The sequence below is a fragment of the Oncorhynchus tshawytscha genome, linkage group LG19, assembly GCF_018296145.1.
Source record: "Oncorhynchus tshawytscha isolate Ot180627B linkage group LG19, Otsh_v2.0, whole genome shotgun sequence".
NCBI lineage: Eukaryota > Metazoa > Chordata > Actinopteri > Salmoniformes > Salmonidae > Oncorhynchus > Oncorhynchus tshawytscha.
The window spans coordinates 4641847-4664801 of NC_056447.1; the positions used below are offsets into that span (position 1 = coordinate 4641847).

The 22955-nt window shown below is 43.0% G+C and overlaps 1 protein-coding gene and 1 long non-coding RNA gene across 2 annotated transcripts in view; one reads left to right on the forward strand and one right to left on the reverse strand.

Moving 5' to 3' along the window:
* LOC112219187 (transcription factor SOX-6) overlaps positions 1-22955 on the reverse strand; it is a 159363-nt gene that overhangs the window by 50913 nt on the left and 85495 nt on the right. The window contains 1 exon segment of the mRNA XM_042301276.1: positions 8179-8268. Coding sequence (XP_042157210.1) covers positions 8179-8268 — 90 coding nt within the window.
* LOC112218265 lies at positions 11204-12110 on the forward strand. The gene is made up of 3 exons (XR_002948605.2): positions 11204-11293; positions 11434-11590; positions 11735-12110. It is a non-coding gene; the product is annotated as an uncharacterized LOC112218265 (long non-coding RNA).

Below are 22955 nucleotides of genomic sequence, written 5' to 3' on the forward strand. Positions count from 1 at the left end.
TCATGGGTGAGAAGGAGCAGATTGATGAGGAATGAGAGGGCTGGACTCAGATAGCTCATCATGGGTGAGAAGGAGCAGATTGATGAGGAATGAGAGGGCTGGACCCAGATAGCTCATCATGGGTGAGTCCTAAATGGCACCTTTACTGCATTCCCCACATAGTGCACAACTTTTGACCAGGACCCGTGCACTATGTAGGGAATAGAGTGCCATTTGGGACACATGGCCGTAATGTTAAAGCCAGGAGGGTTTTTCAAAAACAGCGCATATAAATGTCCAGAACGTGTTATGTAGCATGTTTTTAGAGTTTTGTATGATTATTCAGCTGGATACCAGTTTTTTTCCTGTGGTTTATAATAATTTTATCAGATGTTATAAGTGTGTCTGGACAGAGCCTGCAGTCACTCAGACACTGAGGAGGCCCAGAATATGGTGAAATACAAGGGAACTGTTTCAAATCAAAGTATTCCTGCCCAATATAGATGGATGAGTGTGTGTGTGTGTGTGTGTGTGTGTGTGTGTGTGTGTGTGTGTGTGTGTGTGTGTGTGTGTGTGTGTGTGTGTGTGTGTGTGTGTGTGTGTGTGTCTGTGTGTGTGTGTGTGATAATCAAGGCTATAAAACACTCTGTAAAACATATTGTCACCTCTGTAAGTCAGCTTTCATACAATGCACAGCCTCACAGCCACTCCTATAAGCATGTATAGAATGGACTAGATGTTAACCTATAACCACACTGAAGCACTTTTTTGATTTATCCATCAACATTCTGTGGGTCTCAATTCGTAGACCCTGTGCCTCGCCAACTAAAGGACGATGATGCATTTTCTCTCTCTGTGCATGTGCCTGTGTGCGTGTGTTTGTCGGGGTCAATATATTTGTGTTGTATTTGAGGGTGTGTTGTGAGAAAGAGAGAGAGAAAAAAGCATAATTGATATGGTACTCAAGTTTGCAACCCCTAAAGTAGATCCCGTCCCCTTAAACGGGCCTGTGTGCAATTCTACGTATCGCTCCTCCACCTGTGTATGTTCACAAGCTAGTGCTTCATGATCTGTATCTTCACAATGAACGTGAGTTTGAATTGAACACGACGCGCTAAAATCGTTTAGCTTTCCTAGCCGCATGCTCAGATTCGCTTTCTCTGCATATCAGACCAAGTGAGAGGGCCAAGCTTCAGTCCCACATCACACACAAACCATCACATACACCAACTGACACGCTTGGTTGACTATTATCCGAACAATGTTCTTTTCATTCTTTATTTGTTCGTTTTGTTTCCCTCTATATTATGTCTATCTCTGATAAGCTACCCATGAATGGAATAAAAATAACCCATTAATATACTGTATGTAGATTTAGAAAAAAAGGTTCATTAAATAACTTGCTAACATCAGATAACGTTAATATATTGGCCATCTCTGAGACTCACTTAGATCATTATTTTGATGATAAAGCAGTAGCAATAGAAGGATATAACATCTACAGAAGAGACAGGAATGCCTATGGGGGAGGTGTTGCTGTATATATTCAGAGCCATATTCCTGTAAAGCTTAGAGAGAATCTCATGTATAAAGATGTTGAAGTGTTGGGTTTGCAGGTTCAACTGCTTCATCTACAAATCAGAAGGGCTAGACAATCTGGACCCTCTCTTTCTAAAATTATCAGCCGAAATTGTTGCAACCCCTATTACTTGCCTGTTCAACCTCTGTTTCATATTGTCTGAGATCCCCGAAGATTGGAAAGCTGCCCCGGTCATCCCCCTCTTCAAAGGGGGAGACACTCTAGACCTAAACTGCCTTTCTAAGGTCTTCGAAAGCCAAGTTAACAAACAGGTCACCGACCATTTCGAATCCCACTGTACCTTCTCCGCTATGCAATCTGGTTTCCAAGCTTCTCATGGGTGCACCTCAGCCACGCTCAAGGTCCTAAACGATATCATAACCGCCATCGATAAGAGACAATACTGTGCAGCTGTATTCATCAACCTGGCCAAGGCTTTCGACTCTGTCAATCACCACATTCTTATCGGCAGACTCATCAGCCCTGGCATCTCCAATGCCTCGCCTGGTTCACCAACTACTTCTCAAACAGAGTTCAGTGTGTCAAATCGGAGGGCCTATTGTCAAGGACCTCTGGCAGTCTCTATGGGGGTGCCATAGGGTTCAATTCTCGGGCCAACTCTTTTCTCTGTATACATCAATGATGTCGCTCTTACTGCTGGTGATTCTCTGATCCATCTCTACGCAGACGACACCATTCTGTATACTTCTGGCCCTTCTTTGGACACTGTGTTAACTAACCTCCAGACGAGCTTCAATGCCATACAACTCTCCTTCCGTGGCCTCCAACTGCTCTTAAATGCAAGTAAAACTAAATGCATGCTACTCAACCAATCGCTGCCCGCCTGTCCAACATCACTACTCTGGATGGTTCTGACTTAGAATATGTGGACAACTATAAATGCCTAGGTGTCTGGTTAGACTCTAAACTCTCCTTCCAGACTCACATTAAGCATCTCCAATCCAAAATTAAATCTAGAATCGGCTTTCTATTTCGCAACAAAGCATCCTTCACTCATGCTGCCAAACATACCCTCGTAAAACTGACTATCCTGCCGATCCTTGACTTCGGCGATGTCATTTACAAAATAACCTCCAACACTCTACTCAGCAAATTGGATGCAGTCTATCACAGTGCCATCCGTTTTGCCACCAAAGCCCCATATACTACCCACCACTGCGACCTGTGTGCTCTCGTTGGCTGGCTGCCTTTCATCAAGCTGTCTGCTCAAGGGAAAGCTGTAACCTGTAACCAGTGCCTGCAATCTGGTTCAGATTATTAATCAACCTACCAGGGTGATTACAAACAGTACAGGAACTATACTTTCACTTTATCATCCACGTGTATAGATCACATTTTTACCAATGCTGCAGAACTCTGCTCCAAAGCTGTATCCATACGCATTGGCTGTACAGTCCATAATACAGTGGCCATATCTAGAAAAGACAAAGTTACAAAGGCTCAGCCTACAATAAGAGATCATGCAAAATGTTTTGCACTGATTGCTATGTTGAAAATATTTAAAAATATTTAAAAATATTTGTTGGTCTGATGTGTGTAATGAGGGGTATCCAGACGCTGCACTTAGTGCATTTATGAAATTGTTTCTTCCTGTTATTAATAAGCATGCACCTATTATGAAACTGACTGTAAAGGCCCCGTGGATTGATGAAGAATTGAAAAGTTGTATGGTTGAGAGGGACGAGGCAAAAGGAGTAGTGAAAAAGTCTGGCTGCACATCCGATTGGCAAACTTACTGTAAATTGAGAAACGATGTGACAAAAAATGTTTTTAAATGAATAAAAAATTATATTATGAAACCAAGATACATTTGATAAAGTATGATGGAAAAAATCTTTGGAATAGTTTAAATGGAATTATGGGCAGAAAGACTAAATCAACTCCATCTTTCATTGAATCAGATGGCTCATTTATCACAAAAACCTTTTGTTGACAATTACTTTAATTACTATTTCATTGGCAAAGTAGGCAGATTTAGGAAAGCAATGCCAACAATAAACTGTGAGTCATCATATTCATGCATAAAATACCTAATAATGAATTTTGTAATTTAAGTGTCGGTGAGGTATTGACAATTTAGATAGCAAGCTACTGAGGATGGTAGTAGACTATATTGCCACTGCTATTTTTCATATCTTTAATCAATCTGGTAAAAAATGAGATTTTTTTTAAATCCTCAGACCTGGAGGGAAGCCAAAGTCATTCCGCTACCCGAGAATGGTAAAGTATCCTTTGATTCTAACAGCCGACCAATCAGCCGACCAATCAGCTTACTGCTGACTCTTAGCAAACTTTACATTTTTATTTGTTTGACCAGATACAATGCTATTTCTCTTTCAGCATGCTTATAGAGAAGGGAACATATGTACTTCACTGACACAAATTACTGATGATTGGTTGAAAGAAATGGGTAATAAGAATATTGTGGGAGCTGTAATGCAACCTTTGACATGATTGACCATAACCTGTTATTGAAAAGATGTATGTGTTATGGCTTTTCAACCTCTGCCATATTGTGGATTTAGACCTGTCTATCTAATAGAACACAGAGGATTTTTTCTTTAATGGAAGCTTCTCTAATGTTAAACATGTAAAGTGTGCTGTACCGCAGGGGCGCTCTCTTGGCCCTCTACTCTTTTCTATTTTAACTAATGACCAACCACTAGCATTAAAAAAAAGCTTGTGCATGTTGATGATTCAACACTATACATTTCAGCAACCACAGTTCGTGAAATCTCTGCAACCCTAAACAAAGAGTTTGAGTTAGTTTTAGAATGGGTGGTCAGTAATAAACTAATTCTGAACATCTCTATAAAAATTGTATTTGGTACAAATCGTTTCCTAAATTCTAGACCTCAGATGAATCTGATCATCCATAATGTGGCTGCTGAGCAGGTTGAGAAGCCTACGTAACTTTGGATTGTAAACTGTCATGGTCGAAACATATTGATTCAATGATTGTAAAGATGGGGAGAGGTCTGTCCGTCATAAAGAGATGCTCTGCTTATTTGACACCACACTTCACAAAGCAAGTCCTGCAGTCTCTAGTTTTATCTCATCTTGATTATTGCCCAGTCATATCGGCAGGTGCTTCCATGTAGCCATGGCTCTATGTAATATTATGCGCCTAGTCTGTTCTTGACTTGGGGATTGTGAAGAGACCTTTGGTGGCATGTCTTGTAGGGTATGCATGGGTGTCCGAGCTGTGTGCTAGTAGTTTAAACAGACACCTCGGTGCATTCAGCATGTCAACACGTCTTACAAAAACAAGTAGTGATGAATTCAATCTCTCTTCCAATTTGAGCCATGAGAGGTTTACATACATATTATTAATGTTGGCTCTCTTCGTACATTTACGGGCCAGCCGTGCTGCCCTGTTCTAAGCCAATTGTAATTTTCCGAGGTATCTCTTTCTGGCACCTAACCACGAATGAACAGTAGTCCAGGTGCAACAAAACTAGAGCCTGTAGGACCTGCCTTGCTGATAGTGTTGTTAAAGAAGAAGAGGAGGCTTTATTATAGACAGACTTCTTCTCATCTTCACTACTGTTGTATCAACATTTTTGACCATGACAGTTTACAAACCAGGGTTACTCCAAGCAGTTCAAGTCACCTTAACTTGCTCATTTCCACATGATTTATTACAAGATTTAGTTGAGGTTTATGGTTTAGTGAATGATTTGTCACAAATACAATGCTTTTATTTTTTTAAATATTTAGGACTAACTTATTCCATGCCACCCATTCTGAAACCAACTGCAGCTCTTTGTTAAGTGTTGCAGTGATTTCACTCACTGTAGTAGCTGACGCCTATAGTGTTGAGTCATCCGCATACATAGACACACTGGCTTTACTCAAGACCAGTAGCATGTCATTAGTAAAGATTGAAAAAAGTAAGGGGCATGGACAGCTGCCCTGGGGAATTCCTGATTCTACCTGGATTATGTTGGACAGGCTTCCATTAAAGAAGACCCTCTGTGTTCTGATAGACAGGTAACTTTTATTCACAATATAGCAAGGGATGTAAAGTCATTACCGATACGTTTTTCCATCAGCTGACTATAATAAAACGTCTAATAAAATACCAATACCAAAATAAAAACAAGTACATTTACCCCACCTCATTTATATGCTCGTAAAAGTTATTGCTGAAGCATACAAACATTAGAAAGTGGACAGCTTTTTTGTACAGGTACTCAAAGTTACAATTACAACCTGGACAGGAAAAGGTTTACTGCTCAACCAATTGTGAGAAATAGGTGTGTGGTTAGACTGTTTCCCTATATATGGATAAATACATGCATAATGGTAACAGCTTTCACCAAGCAAGAGGAGAAATCTTCTGTCTTGATAAGAAGTTCTTACATTATATTGTATTTGTAAAAGTTTCCTGAAGGACCCCTGAACGTTCTTGGGAGGTTTTGTATAGTTTGTAGTTGGTTGCAGAGGATGTTTTTAGGACATTCTTTGGACATTGTGTCATGGTCCCCCGTTAGTTTTGTCACGTGATGGTCACATGTGTCCCAAACCATTACAGGCAAAGTAATTAAATGGTATGGGCGTTTTAATGGTAAACTGTTCAGCTAAAACTGTGTAGAAATATTTCATCAATGACAATATGATTACATTTGGCATGATCACTTAGTACTGATTTTCAATATCACCCCACCAGGGATTAGATTTCACAACCTCTGGATTTGGGGGTATATTGATCGTTCTGCTGCGTCACCAACGCTGTAGGATTTCATAAGTCCCCTACACATTCATGACCCATAATGCATCTCTGCACACAGCAAAAGAGTGCCAACTGCACTGCTATTTTAGTAATCAGTTAACCTGACTATTCTCTAATCTGACCTATTTCAGAAATGTTAAATTAGGGTTTTCATGTTAGTTGTCTAATATTGGTGGGGCATATTATTCCGTTTTAATGTTATTCCCGAGTCACTGTGATAAACATCATAGTTTTTCTTTAGTGTATTTTTAACAGAGCTGAGAACGCACTTTGAACTGCAAAGTGTAGGAATAGGCCTGCAGCTGAAATCATTAATTGACATGGTGGCGTAGCAGGAAAATTGCAACACTGTGAAGCAAGAGGTTGTGTGTTTGAATCCCATGTGAGTACATGTTAAATAATAATTACTGTATGAATAAACATACACAATGTAATCATGGGTCAAATATGTATGTTAAAAGCACTGTGGGTGTCCCAAGCATTGCCAAGATACAAAGAGCTGTGACTGCATCTGTGTTTCACCAATCAGGGCTTTGATGGGCTTGGCAACAAGTAACAAAGGGTGATAGGTAATCAAACTAGGGTGACCATGCCCTGTGTAAAAGAATATGTGAAAAAATGGGCGGGGAGAATGTTTCTTTGCAACCATCAGGTGACGTCCCCGGGACAAAGCGGGAAGTCGAAAAAAAACTACCAGGGGACCATGACACAACATGCTGATGACTTTAGTTGACCATTTCATAACGACTCATTATTATCTCACAGCTTTAGAGAACGTTCCCATATATCTAATTAAGTCATTAACTAACATTTTCATAGGAATGTTCCTGTGTGTTTTCAATATATCAAATATAACTTACCCAGAACGTGGTTACAATGTTATCAGGACATAACATATTAATGTTCTATACACGTTAAATGAGAACGTTGCTCTTCACAGATGAATCCCAGTTTCAACGGTACGGGGCAGATGGAATCATGAGGCAGAGCGGTTTGCTGATGTAAATGTTGTGATCAGAGTGCCCCATGGTGACAGTCAAGTTATGGTATGGACAGGCATAAGCTACAGACAATGAACCCAATTTCATTTTATCGATGGCATTTGAATGCACAGAGATAACGTGACGAGATCCTGAGGCCCATAGTCGTGCCATTCATCCTCCACCATCACCTTATGTTTCAGCATGATAATGCACGGCCCCATTTATGTCTCAAGGATCTGTACACAATTCCTGGAAGCTGAAGATGTCCCAGTTCTTCCATGGCCTGCATACTCACCAGACATGTCACCCATTGAGCATGTTTGGGGTGCTCTGGATCAACATGTGTGACAGCGTGTTCCAGTTCCCGCCAATATCCACCAACTTCGCACAGCCATTGAAAAGGAGTGGGACAACATTCCACAGGCCACAATAAACAGCCTGATCAACTCAATGCAAAGGAGATGTGTTGCGCTGCATGAGGCAAATGGTGGTCACACCAGATAACGACTGGTTTTCTGATCCACGACCCTACCTACTTTTTTAAAGTTATCCGTGACCAACAGATGCATATCTGTATTCCCAGTCATGTGAAATCCATAGATTAGGGCCTAGTACATTTTTTTTCAATTGACCGATTTCCTGATATGAACTGAAACTCAGTAAAATCAGAGAAATTGTTGCATGTTGCATCTCTATTTTTGTTCAGTGTAAATCTGAATGTAGGTATACATTTAAGATATACAACATATCACACCATCACCCACGTGGCCACACCTCCACCATCCACTGCTTTTAGAATTGTCGGAAGTAGTGAACGAGTGCACATTTCAGGAGAAAGGAGGTATTATTGGGACGCAGCCTGTGAATAACAGCTGTCTCACCTTTGACCTCTCCTAGGAGCTCGCTGGCATTCAGTCTGTCCCTCCTGTCTTTCCAGTCCCTGGACAGAAGTGTCTCCGCACAGGTAGACTCTACGGAAGGAGAGAGGAACACGCAAGTCAGTAACTTGGTTCTTTCAAACAAGGTACGTGTTATACCCTAAGCAGAATGCAATGGGAACTAATACACTCTGAATCTTTCAATGGGACTTTTTTGCTTCTCTGAGGCAAGACAAGAATATTGTGATTAGCCTTCATCTCTATGCATCCAGTTTTAAACTTTTCACCCGACATAACCCCTAAGAGGCTTGTGTGTGTGTGTGTGTGTGTGTCTTGTGTGTCTTGTGTGTTCGTGGATACATGCTGTTGTGTATCTGTGTGCATGAGTCTATCTTCCAGAGAATCCTATCACAGTCGTAAACCCCATGAGGACAGTTTCATTCCTCAGTGAGATCGGAGAAGTCTAGCAGTCAGGATGGCATTTTTCGCTTCCAGTATTTAAAAAAAAAAAAAAAGGCTTTCTAGATGAAAAATGGTTAAGTGGACAATGGCTCATTTGTGAGAATTTATCCTAACAAAAGGACCAGCATACATAAGCATATGAGCATTGTGAATGGCTATTGTGGTCATGAGGCCCTTGCCGGGGGGACACAACTAACTTAGCATGTGTCTCAAATGGCACCCTATTTCCTATGTGGTTCACCACTTTTGACTGGAGCCCTATGGGCCTTGGTAAACATATAGGGACTAGGGTACCATCTGAGCCATACCGTTATTCAGTCCCATTAAAGCCTAGCATGTTTACACCAGATTATTGTACATAAGTTCATGCTACAACGGATCACATGGGATCAACACAAGCAATGGTCAACATAGGGAGGCAATGGCTCCCAAATGGTGCCCTATTCCCTACGTAGTTCACTCCTTTTGACCAGGGAATTAGGGTGCCATTTGCAGCCCATAACAAACAGCCACGGAACGTAAATGCTTACAAAAAAGGTTTTCAAAATGTAATTCCAAAAGCCTTTCCCACCCTGTATACTCAACACAGGGAATTTCCAAGACTGATCCCTGATAACAAGATAGTTGATACAATTTTGCTGTCAAAATCCTGCGTAATTTGTGGATGGTTTGTCATCTAACCACTAGGCAGGTAGCCTTGCGGTTAGAACGTTGGGCCAGTAACCAAAAGGTTGCTGGATCAAATCCCTGAGCTGACAAGGTAAAAATCTGTCGTTCTGCCCCTGAACAAGGCAGTTAACCCACTGTTCCCCAGTAGGCCATCATTGTAAATAAGAATTTGTTCTTAACTGACTTGACTAGCTAAATAACATTTTTAATTTAAAAAATCTCAAACTGAAAGTATGCCTAGCTTGATATGTACTGTTTATATTTGGTAGTAATTTTAACTTTTTACAACCAAGGGAAGAGAATGTCTTTCCCTCACTATGAGAGTTAAACACACACAGTCTGCTAGGCTTTGCATAAAGTAGAATTAGAGGGAGGACTCACTTAGGGAATAACATACAATCTAATAATTCTACTCTGCATCCGTGCTTCGACGCTGTACGAGGGAAACGTGCGTGTTTGTGTGTGCATACCTGCACTGTAAGACTGTTCTGTAATCTCAACAGTAAAACACTGTAAAATGCACAGTAAAATGCTGTACATGTTGTTTTACAGTATTAATGCTGTAGATAGCACTGTATTATGGGAACAATGCTGGAAAATACTGTTAAATGACTCTAACACATTATTTTTACAGTAACAGCTTATGCCTACTGTAGATTCAAATGATCAGTTTCAGGCGCCAACCTCATGCTGTCAGGTGACACATGAAGCTCAGACTATTTTTGTAAATATCTTCTTGAAGCATATTTTCAGCAGCTGGTGGTTCGGAACTTGTTTTCTAAGTCTCTTTATTGCTAGCCAACGTTGAATTACTGCATGTTTTCTTAGCTAACCTAGCTAGATGGCTAACGTTTGAGATAGCTAGCGCAAGTTGACGCAAGCCATTTCAGTCGGCTCTAAATGGCTCGTAAACATCTCGCTGTGAGACCTAGAAAAAAAGAAGAAGATGATAATCGTTGTGATGATAAGCTTTTAGATACACCTCTTAGTGCCACGGAGAATAAATTGAGCGCGGATTCGTGACCGTTATGTTTTAACCATTACTACAGAGAAAATGGCTTGTTTCTGGCAGTTCAAAAGATATTACCCATATTATAACTGCTGCAACAGGGGGTCCAGATTGACAGACGCATTCTACACACGGACCAAGCCATGGGCCGTTAAACTACGCGCAAGCCGCTAAAGTCCATACTAATGACCAGTGCACCGGTGTCGTATTGAGGTACCTGCCGACCTAAGGTGCTTGCCACACTGGGCAGCTGTAACACAGTGTCGCTGGCAGTAGCTAGTAAAATGGCCAATTGTTTATATTATATCTCAAGTAGGAAAACAGCCTACATAATAAATAACTAATGTTGGTAGCCATCTAGATGTCACCATGATACAGTCTACTGAATGGGGAGCGCGCGAACGGCAACAACACCATAATAAATAACTAATGTTGGTAGCCATCTAGATGTCACCATGATACAGTCTACTGAATGGGGAGCGCGCGAATGGCAACAACACCATAATAAATAACTAATGTTGGTAGCCATCTAGATGTCACCATGATACAGTCTACTGAATGGGGAGCTAATGTTGGTAGCCATCTAGATGTGATACAGTCTACTGAATGGCAACAACACCATAATAAATAACTAATGTTGGTAGCCATCTAGATGTCACCATGATACAGTCTACTGAATGGGGATGCATGCAGTCTACTGAATGGCAACAACACCATAATAAATAACTAATGTTGGTAGCCATCTAGATGTCACCATGATACAGTCTACTGAATGGGGAGCGCGCGAACGGCAACAACACCGGGACACAGTGTCCTCCTGTGATTTGGATCACTCTGCTCTCAGCTGTGCCGTCATACGTCATAGTTTTGCAGGCCAGGAGTCTCCTGTTTAATTTAAACTGTTTCATAATGTGACAGCATCCAAACCTGGTCACTTTACTAATCGAATGCAGACGCTTGGAAAGAAAAGGAAACGCTGTGAGTCTGGTAAAATAAGCTGGGATATTGTGAAGGCTATTGCAATGTTTTCTTTAGTTAGCTAGGATTCGATGTAGGTCTGTATAGCGGTCTTACTTGTATTTGTTCAACGACTCAATTGATGTCGTATGGCTGCACAGGTTCCTAGTTCTCAATTCAACTCAAGAAGATGAACCCTGAAGATGGGACAAAGTGCTTGACAAGGTGGCCCAGAGGAAGTCAGCTGTTCTCAACCGCTGCCTTGCCCCATTCTACCAAGAGCTCGCAGAGTTTGAATGAATGAAGACCTCTGGTGAGGTAAGTACACACACACACACACACACATACACACACAACACACGACACCAGCTTGATATGTCCCCTGTCTTTTTACCCACAGGGTAACAGCCCAGGTGTGCTCTGTCTCTGATTCTATTATGAATTTTTCTATGCTTGTCCTAGGGGTGAGAAATAGCTGAGAAAATCCGAACTGAGGAGGATTGTTATGGAGACCCATGAGGAGCAGCTGATGCCATGCTGACTTCTCTCACTCCTGGATGCTCTGCTCCTCAAATGGAGTTGCCCCTGATCATAGATCTAGGATTGTACCCAGTCCTAATTTCAACTCCCTCTCTCGCTTTGTCTCTCTCTCTCTCCGCCCACAACCACACACAACATCTTTTTTTAGATTCGTGTTGCAATGATGCGCTCATATTAACTCATGTTAACCGTTTATACTTCTATTGTCAAGTCGGTTGTTTACTTTGTTGCTAATGTTGTTGCCAATTTGAATAAACACATTTTATGTACAAATAGATTGTTTTCTTACATTTTAGGACTTCAGTGGTGCTGAGCGATTCGTGCTGTATATACAGTCGGTTTGGTTTCGGTTCTATTATTAAAACATCATCCCTGATTTCGGTTTTGATTTTATTTGGGTTGAATGCTGTAACACACAACAACATAAAAGTCCCATGATGGTAGTGACTGTAGTAAAAGTCCCATGATGGTAGTGACTGTAGTAAAAGTCCCATGATGGTAGTGACTGTAGTAAAAGTCCCATGATGGTAGTGACTGTAGTAAAAGTCCCATGATGGTAGTGACTGTAGTAAAAGTCCCATGATGGTAGTGACTGTAGTAAAAGTCCCATGATGGTAGTGACTGTAGTAAAAGTCCCATGATGGTAGTGACCACCCATTACTCACTTATTAACCATCATTTATTCACATTACTTTAATAAACTATTTCAGTTGTGTACATAACAGTTGTTTTATTTTATTTATTTATTTGATGACTTTATAATTGAATTCCAAGAAATCACATCTTTATATTTTGATACTTTTATGACTATCAATCACTTAGATCATGTATTTTCAGGTAGAGATACCCCTCGAAGCTACAGCTGCTCTCTATATCCCCTCACGATTGTGCAATATTTTGTCACCTCCATAACAGGAGTAAAAGAAAACACAGACCAGACAAGTAGATGTGCAAAGGATTATGGTCATTGTAGTTAATTACCACATTTGATGCACTAAACTATGTAGAATATTGGCCTGCTGAAAACTACAATTCCCTACTACATCGCCCAGTTCAGGCTGGATCTGATTTATCTTTAGACAAACTGTGCAATTTGCGCATTGAGCTCACAAGAAGAAGAAAAAACGAAATGGAATTCAAATCATTTAACCGACTTAGGCCAAACAGTTGTTTAAAAACCCAAAATTGTGGTTAATCGCTCAGCACTAGGGAGAATGTCACTGTACGTTTACAGCATTACAGATTTGAGCTGGCAACTCTGGTGCCAGTATAATGCTGTACGTATAAAGGGAGAAGTTTTACAGTGTGTACATTACGTGCACGCGCATGTGTGTGTGACGGTTACCCACGATTTATAACCCTCAAACTGATAAACACATCTGAAAAGAGAAGGAGGAAGGAAGAGCAAGAGGCAGAGGAATGGAGAGGAGAAGAGAGGAGGAAATGGTGTGTTTAACCCTGGATGGGTCTCTATCTCTCCCTCCTTTCTTAACCCTACAGAATGGGGATCAAGTGCTGTTTAGATTGGGGACTGGATAAAAATTCCACACTCACTCTCCTTCCCCTAATAGAGGGGATATTCAAATGATGAACGCCTTGTGAACAAGGTCCAGAGAAGTGAGGGAGAAGGGGAAGGATGGAGAAGGGGAGAAGAGGAAAAATGAGAGAGTGGGGCGAGAAGAGGTAGAAGAGGAGAAAGAGGAGGAGAAGAAAGAGGAGAATAAGGTGGGAGGAAAGCCCCACGGTGCTTCTATTGGATGCTAAACCACACACACAGACAACACTGTCATTGTAAATCTGTGGAGCCCAGCCAGCCAGCCAAGTATCAGAGATTGTGTTTGGTGGAAACAGACTTTTTATCACCTGGCTGTCTCAGCGTTGTGCCAAAAGCAAGTGTTTATGGTGTTTAACAGAAACCCCAGGCGTGTAATGGTGTGCGGCAGGCAAGCGTCAACAGTCGTGGGGGGAGGACACTGCCAGGAGTTTAGGAGCCGAGCCTTTACTGTCTACAGTAGCCTAGCATGAGGTCACCACTTGGAAAGAAAATAAGGATCTCTCCTCTCTCTCTCTCTTTCCCTTGCTTTCTCTCAAGCACGCACGCGCGCACTCACGCACGCATGCACACACACACACGCACGCATGCACACACACTAGCAGTTGTCCTAAACGCTAATTTGAGGTTAGTTTTTTTTGTATCCTCCCAACAGTTTAATGCATGATACCTACAGCACTGAAGCTTAAATAAGAGAACCATTGAGATCCCCCACCCAAGTCTAAATCAATCAATAGACACGAATGAGCAATATCAACTCTTCTTCCAACCCACAGCAAATGGAGTGGGTAGAGCACGAATTAACAACGTTTGCTCAGCTACCATCTACTGTTAGTCCACTTCTTATTTAAGAGGGCGGATCAGACACATGCACTATACCTAGTTCAGAAGGGGGTGGGGTCAGTACTCAATGTCTTCTTATTTAAGAGGGCGGATCAGACACATGCACTATACCTAGTTCAGAAGGGGGTGGGGTCAGTACTCAATGTCTTCTTATTTAAGAGGGCGGATCAGACACATGCACTATACCTAGTTCAGAAGGGGGGTGGGGTCAGTACTCAATGTCTTCTTATTTAAGAGGGCGGATCAGACACATGCACTATACCTAGTTCAGAAGGGGGTGGGGTCAGTACTCAATGTCTTCTTATTTAAGAGGGCGGATCAGACACATGCACTATACCTAGTTCAGAAGGGGGGTGGGGTCAGTACTCAATGTCTTCTTATTTAAGAGGGCGGATCAGACACATGCACTATACCTAGTTCAGAAGGGGGGTGGGGTCAGTACTCAATGTCTTCTTATTTAAGAGGGCGGATCAGACACATGCACTATACCTAGTTCAGAAGGGGGTGGGGTCAGTACTCAATGTCTTCTTATTTAAGAGGGCGGATCAGACACATGCACTATACCTAGTTCAGAAGGGGGGGTGGGGTCAGTACTCAATGTTGCACTGCAGTTGGAGAGAAGGAGAGAAAGACAGAGAGCGAGAGGACAGAGAGTGAAGTGAGAGGCAGAGAGACAGAGAGACAGAGAGACAGAGATAGAGAGAGAGCAGCTGGGCTGAACAGCTGGCCAGGGGGATTTATGTCGGAGTGAAATAAAACTCAACATATGTCCAAACACAAGAGAGGCCAGAGAGGAAAGGAGAGATCCTCTCTTTAGCACACACAGCACAGCCACTAACATACAGTACACGCACACACACACAAGTGCCCCCCGGAGATACAACCAAACTTCACACACAGCTCTGTTCTGTCTCACACACACAAGTAGCCTAAGGATTCAAGTAAATGTGTGTACTGAAGCCAGCTAGCCACTACAAGAGCTAAGTGCTGTAAAACCATTAGAGTCTGAGTCAGATGTGTGTTGTGCGTGTTAGCGCCGTGTCCATTACAGAGACACTATTTTCATCTGTCAGATGACACCTGCTCTGCCTCTCTCTCTCTCTTGTTCGAGCTGCCAGCCACGGGCTCCAGGGTGAAGTTTCTCCTAGGTACAGCTCTAGGGTCAGCTAGGCCTCCCCAATCCTAACCTTAACCATTAGTGGGAAAAAAAATACAAAACTGACTCAAGATCAGCATCTTGGGTGAACTTCACCCTGGTCTAAATGTTGGGCCATGGTTGGTGAATGCCTGCAAGCTGCTCCTTTAGAGAGGGTGGATGGGGGCTGGATGAAAGAGGGTAGCAGCATACTAGCCTCCCTGTATGACCTCATCAACTGACCACCATCTGACCCACAAGCTTCCACCCTATAGCCATTCTCCACTTCCCCTCTCTTCATGTTCCCTCCCCTGAAGTACGCACTTGAATCCCGTTGGATTAGGTATATGAAGGGAAGTGGAAAAAGTGCCCAGAAGGGTAGAAATGTAGGGAATTGGGACGCACACACAGTTTTCTGGTATAAAACGGCTGCTGTGCTTCATCCCGTTGGGTGCGGCTACATTGGCAGTTGCAGATAGAAATGTTTCGTATGGAGCTGACATGAGTCCACACGACCGAGGCAAATCTGTTCTAATACCGTACAGTACATTTCTCGCTGAAACTTCTGTAAATGTCATCCTGTTCTGGGTAGACCTCGGTTATTTGTGTGACAGTCACGGCGGTCAGTCGTACAGTAGCACCATTATAGGATGAAGAAACGTAATGCTAAGCTTTTAACCCTCAACTTATAACCTCGACTTATACAGTGGGGTGCAAAATGATTGACAACCTTGATAAAAATGGGTGTCAAGGGTGTCAATCATTTCGGACCCGACTGTATACAAGCAGACGCTTGTATCCTAAGCAACTTACGTGCATACATTGTACGGACGGGTAGTCCTGGGAACGGCTCATAACAATGGCCGGAACGGAGCAGAACCTTCTTTTTTTTCTCCAATGTATTTGATACCGTTCCACTCATTCTGCACAAGTCAATGAGCCCGTCGTCCCCAATTAAGGTGCCACCAACCTCCTGTACTACCAACTGAGCTACAGAGGACCAAAGTACTTGCTTATCACACCTGAAGTCTCTCAGTGCAAATACAATTCAGAGGAAAGAAAACGTCTCACCCCTGTCATGTTTCAGAATACCTCACCCCTCCACACTCGTCCAAAAAGTCCATTGGATTCGGTTTGCACTTTACTCGTGATTTGAGGAAACCCTATCCCCAACACCATGTGAGGTGGAGACACAATAGAAGTGTTGTTGTGGGGGGGGGCATAGGGTAACAGGAGGTTGGGGTGAGAGTGGTTGGATTCACAGGGGGTAGAAAAGGTGTTGGGGGGGGTTCTTGCTGGGGTCGACAGCTGAGTGCTTTAGAAAGTGAGAGGCCGACCTAGTATGTCTACCCACGGGCCCCCACCGCTGTCGACGCATCCGAACAGGGAGAATCCGAGGGGTTTGGAAAGACATCCGAGGGGCTTGGAAAGACATCCGGACGCACAGAGAGTGAATAGCACACGAGTACGTCACACAAGCAGCTGGTTCATTATATATCATCTGTAATGGGGGGTGATTATGAAACCCTCTCACAGACACTGTTACAGCCTCCCGCTCTTTAAAACAAACTCTGAACCACTATATGTTGTGTATTTTATGCCACATGCTTAATTGGAGGCCTGCTACTCTTTGAAAATTGGGGGATACAAAATGTCTTTGGTAAAAAAAAAAACGGTTGTTTCAAAAACTCCAGGGAGGTGTGTACGGGACTGGATGAGGTCTATCAAAGAGGACTATATGATCATTTGGCCAACTGCCAAGCCGTGGAAAAGGCTACTGGGCATCCCGTGGCTTGATGTAGTTAAGGCACTCTGCCACAGATCATTACAGCAGAGATCCCTCTTCATTATGGGGAAAGCAGGGAAACAGACGACGAAACAAACCTGGAAAATACACACTCAAATGTACGTATGCGCGGACACACACACACACACACACACACACACACACACACACACACACACACAGTCACACACACACACAGCGCAAGCTGCCAATCCTATAGAGAAGGGCAAACGCAGTGGCAATGCCAAGCCTCGAGTCAAATACCTTGTATAATTAGCCTACAGGCTTAACCCTTAGCCTGACCTTATTCTCTCTGCACCAACTCTACCTACCACTGTACCACCACTACTACCACCTGCCTGCACACACACAAGCACCAACATGCATACACACACAAACACACACTTCACATATTAGAATGTGGGTTCCACAAAGGATCACTGTTCATTCAGACAACACTTACTCTCTCCATTACCCGCCCCCTTACGATGAGGCTGTGTCGCAAATGGCACCCTATTCCTTATATTGTCCACTACTTTTAAAACAGAACCCTATGGACCCTGGACAAAAGTAGTGTACCACATAGGGAATAGGGTGCCCTTTGCGACTCGGCCTTAGCGTGTAACCGACAATAGCTACCATGGCCATCAGGTAACACCTAAATGGGGATTTGCTTTATGAGAAAAGAGGATTATGATATGAGAAAAGATGATTGGTCTATGAAACATAATGAATCCTAAGTGAGGAAAAGTAACTGCTAGTGACATGACTGGTACAGTTGTAAAGAAATAGAAAGGTACGAGCAAGCGTGACTGAATAGGTGCAGTTAATTATACAGATTGTCAGGCAGGCCAGACGGAATAGTTGCACGCCTCTTTTTAGAGAGGTATTTCCGGATACACTGAAAGACACACACGCACACGTGTACACAGACTAAGGCTGTCCCCGGCTAAAAAAAATCTTTGTAGACCGAAATTCGTCTGTTCTTTCGACCAATCATTTGGTCGGCATCTTTAAACAGGTATTTTTTTCCATATATAGACACATATCGATGCATTTTAATAAAATCACCTATATGCATTGAGCTTGTCTGATGCTTTAAGCTTACAAATAAAATAAAAACAAATGTCTCAAGAGGGCGCCAGAGATCTTAACCTGACCCAACTATTCTCCTCCCGCTCCTGCTAGCTTTCACAGATTCTGCCATTACTCTCCTGAAGTTGCCGGTAAAAGGCTACACGAGGAGTCGGCAACCTTTCTCATGTCGAATGCAAATTTATCTTACCATTTCTACCGATCTGCGTGCCAGTTAAGGTTTTCATATGCACATTTTCGTAAAACAGTTTCATTGAATTTATAATAACGTCTTCATATCTCAAAATCCTTGTCATGTGGTTAATCAAAATTCTATCCAAATCTAAACTACAATGGTGCAAATGAACTTATATTGTCAACTATCTAAAAATAGCCTACATAAAGCAAACAAATAAAAACGTTGCAGCCTGCAGGTAGAAAATATCCTGTTAAAAATAAATATCCTACACATGGCCTGTCTGCAATGAACTTGAAACATTGCATGAACTATTAAGTTGGGTCCAGCCCCGAAACTTGCGCTAGTGATCTTGCAACATTGTATAAAATATTTGGGGCCCTCTAGCACCACTAAGCTCTGGACAGACACCTGTAGACTATTTGCGCAAGGGATAAGAAGTAGAGCTTGACTTGGGCAGGAGCTCACCAGAGCTGAGTACCGGCACCTCACATTTTTCTACTGCTTGAGCTCCAGTTTCTCTTATAGAATATTATCTCAGAAGTATTGTGGAGCTCCTGCACCTAAATATAAACAGTATCAGCACCCAAAATAAATGAGTACAGGAACCTACTTCAGTCCAAGTCAGCACTGATAAGAGGCCTATTTTATTACGTTTCCACTGGATCAGAGCATGACATTTTTCCCTTTCACGCTGAAAGGGAGAGAGCTGGAAATATTTTCCAAACACATTGAGGAACTATTGTAACTCTCAATGGATGAAAAAAACATACTTAGTTCCCTGTTTGAGGTGAAGAAAACATGACTTTGAGAACCTCCACAGGTCATTAGTGGTGGTGCGTTAAGCCAATCAGAAATACTATCAGATCCCCAAATGGGCAAATTCATACGCCTACATTTGCGCACAGACAAGGTAGCCTATAGGCCTACTTATATGCGTGCGCGTCCTTACTCAACAAAAGACAATGGCTAAATTGACAAAACCAAATAAACCAAAACTTGTTTCTCACAAGTGAAGCATAGGTTGTGCAATCTGCAAAAAATATGTCCACTCAGACAAAGAGATTTCCGGGATTGTAACATACTCTGTTTCATGGAGACATGGCTAGCTGGAGACATGCTGTCGAGAGTCCCTACAGCCAACGGGATTTTCAGTGCATCCCGCCGACAGGAACAAACATCCCTCTGGTAAGAAGAAGGGCGGGGGTGTATGTTTCATAATTAACAACTCATGGTGTAATTGTAACAACATCTCAAGTCCTTTTGTTCACCTGACATATAATTCCTTACAATCAAACGCCGACCATATTATCTCCCAAGAGAACTCTCCTTGGTTATCGTCACAGCAGTGTATACCCCCGCAAGCAGATACCAAGACAGCCATCAACGAACTTCATTGGACTTTATGCAAATGTGAAACATATATCCTGAGGCTACATTTATTGTAGCTGGGGATTTTAACAAAGCTAAGCTGAGAACAAGGCTACATAAATTCTATCAGCATATTGATTGCAGTGCACGAGCGAATAACACACTTGACCAATGCTACTCTAACTTCCGTAGTGCATACCAGGCCCTCCCCCACCCTCCTTTTGGCAAATCTGAACATGACTCCATCTTGTTGCTCCCCTCCTATAGGCAGAAACTAAAACAGGAATCACCAGTGCTTAGGTCTATCCAATGCTGGTCGGACCAATCGGATTCCACGCTTCAAGATTGCTTCGATCAAGTGGACTGGGATATGTTCCGGGTAGCCTCAGACAATAGCATTGACGAATACACTGACTCGGTGAGCGAGTTTATAAGGAAGTGTATAGGAGATGTTGTACCCACTGTGACTATTAAAACCTTCCCTAACCAGAAACCGTGGATTGATGGCAGCATTCGCGCAAAACTGAAAGCATGTACCACTGCATTTAATCATGGCAAGGTGACTGGAACCATGACCAATTACAAACACAGTAGTTATTCCCTCCGTAAGGCAATCAAACAAGCAAAGCATCGGTAAAGAGACAAAGTGGAGTCGCAATTCAACGGCTCAAACACGAGACATATGTGGCAGGGTCTACAGTCAATCACGGATTACAAAAAGAAAACTAGCCCCGTTGAGGACATCGACGTCTTGTTTTCAGACAAATTAAATGCTATCAAAGACTGTGGGCTCTCCTTCTCTGTGGCCGCCGTGAGTAAAACATTTAAATGTGTTAACCCTCGCAAGGCTGCCGGTCCAGACATCCCTAGCCGCGTCCTCAGAGCATGCGTATACCAGTTGGCTGGTGTGTTTACGGACATATTCAATCAGTCCCTATCCCAGTCTGCTGTCCCCACATGCTTCAAGATGACCACCATTGTTCCTGTTACCAAGAAAGCTAAGGTAACTGAACTAAATGACTATCGCCCCATAGCTCTCACTTCGGGCATCATGAAGTGCTTTGAGAGACTAGTCAAGGAACATATCACCTCCACCCTACCTGTTACCCTAAACCCACTCCAATTTGTTTACCACACCAATAGGTCCACAGATGATGCAATCGCCATCACACTGCACACTGCCCTATCCCAAGAGGAATACCTATGTAAGAATGCTGTTCATTGACTACAGCTCAGCATTCAACACCATAGTAACCTACAAACTCATCATTAAGCTTGAGACCCTGGGTCTCGACCCCGCCCTGTGCAACTGGGTCCTGGACTTCCTGACGGGCCGACCCCAGATGGTGAAGGTAAGAAACAACATCTCCATGCCGCTGATCCTCAACACTGGGGCCCCACAAGGGTGCGTTCTCAGCACTCTCCTGTACTCCCTGTTCACCCACGACTGTGTGGCCATGCACGCCTCCAACTCAATCATCAAGTTTGCAGACGACACTACAGTGGTAGGCTTGATTACCAACAACGACGAGACAGCCTACAGGGAGGAGGTGAGGGCCCTAGGAGTGTGGTGTCAGGAAAATAACCTCTCACTCAATGTCAGCAAAACAAAAGAGATGATCGTGGACTTCAGGAAACAGCAAAGGGTGTACCCCCCTATCCACATCGACGGGACAACAGTGGAGAAGGTGGAACGTTTTAAGTTCCTCTGTGTACATATCACCGACAAACTGAAATGGTCCACGCACACAGACGGTGTAGTGAAGAAGGCCAAACAGCGCCTCTTCAACCTCAGGAATCTGAAAAAATGTGGCTTTTATAGGTGCATAATTGAGAGCATCCTGTCGGGCTGTATGACCGCCTGGTACGGTCACTATCTATTCTTTAGTATCTATTGCATCTTAGCCTCTCTGTCACTGCTCATCCATATATTTTATACTTATACTATATATTCTCAACCCATTCCTTTACTAGATTGTGTGTATTAGGTTTTGTTGTGGAATTTGTTAGATATTAGGTTTGTTGTGGAATTGTTAGATATTACCTGTTCGATATTACTGCACTGTCGGGACTAGAAGCACAAGCATTACGCTACACTCGCAATAACATCTGCTAACCATGTGTATGTGACAAATAACATTTGATTTGATATATAATGGGGAATTGATATACACTATCAATCAAAAGCAAATAATTCACATTATGAAGTTATGAAACAATGAATGTGCACAAATTGCCGGGAGAGAGTGCATTCTGGAAGTGCATTGCGCATCTGGGCGCATGGTCAATCCGACGTCTGCATTTGCCAATGCAGCATTTACAGGGATATGGCCTCAGCAGAAGTCAGGGCATTAGGGCCTCCCCGGTGGAGCAGTGGTCTAGGGCACTGTATCGCAGTGCTAGCTGTGCCACCAGAGACCCTGGGTTCGCACCCAGACTCTGTCGCAGCCGGCCGCAACCAGGAAGCCCGTGGGGCGATGTACAGTTGTCCAGGTTTGGAAGGAAGTGAGTTTGTGTTTATACAGGAAGCACTGCCCCCACTTACCAACCAACCATGTCAATGGGAGGTGGATGGCAATGCGGTACAGAGTTTGATTTGGTCTCTGCATTCCTCTGGAGGCTCCGCAATTGCATCACACCCTCCATATGGAGCCACCGACCACATTTTCGGATCAAGCATAAATTTGCTTTTAGTCTAGGCGTCCGTAATGGATTAGTTCACTGAGATTGGCACAAATATATATATATTTGTTACTGCTCGACTAAAACAATCTCGGTCGACCAACAGCCTAACGACCAAACAATCGACCAGTCGACTAATTGGGATCAACGCGAGTGCACATGTACACACACACACTCTCTCTCTACCTCTATCTATCCCAGGAACAATAGTGCCAAGGGAAAACCCGCTCTGCGTTTTGAGTGGCATTGACAGAGATGCTGAAATGGCCTATCATCGCTGCGAGAGAACAAAGTGGAGAAGCACACAATGAGTCTATTGTCACAGACAGGGGTTAAGCGAAGTTGGACTCCCTTGATGTTGCCCTCCAGCTGGTTAAGCCATTAGATGTTGTGATCGGATCCCCAGGCCTGCGATGGGTTCCAAATGGCACCCCATTTCCTACATAGTGCCTTGTTTTTAACGAGGGGGGAATAGCGCTCTGGTCAAAGTAGTGCACTATATAT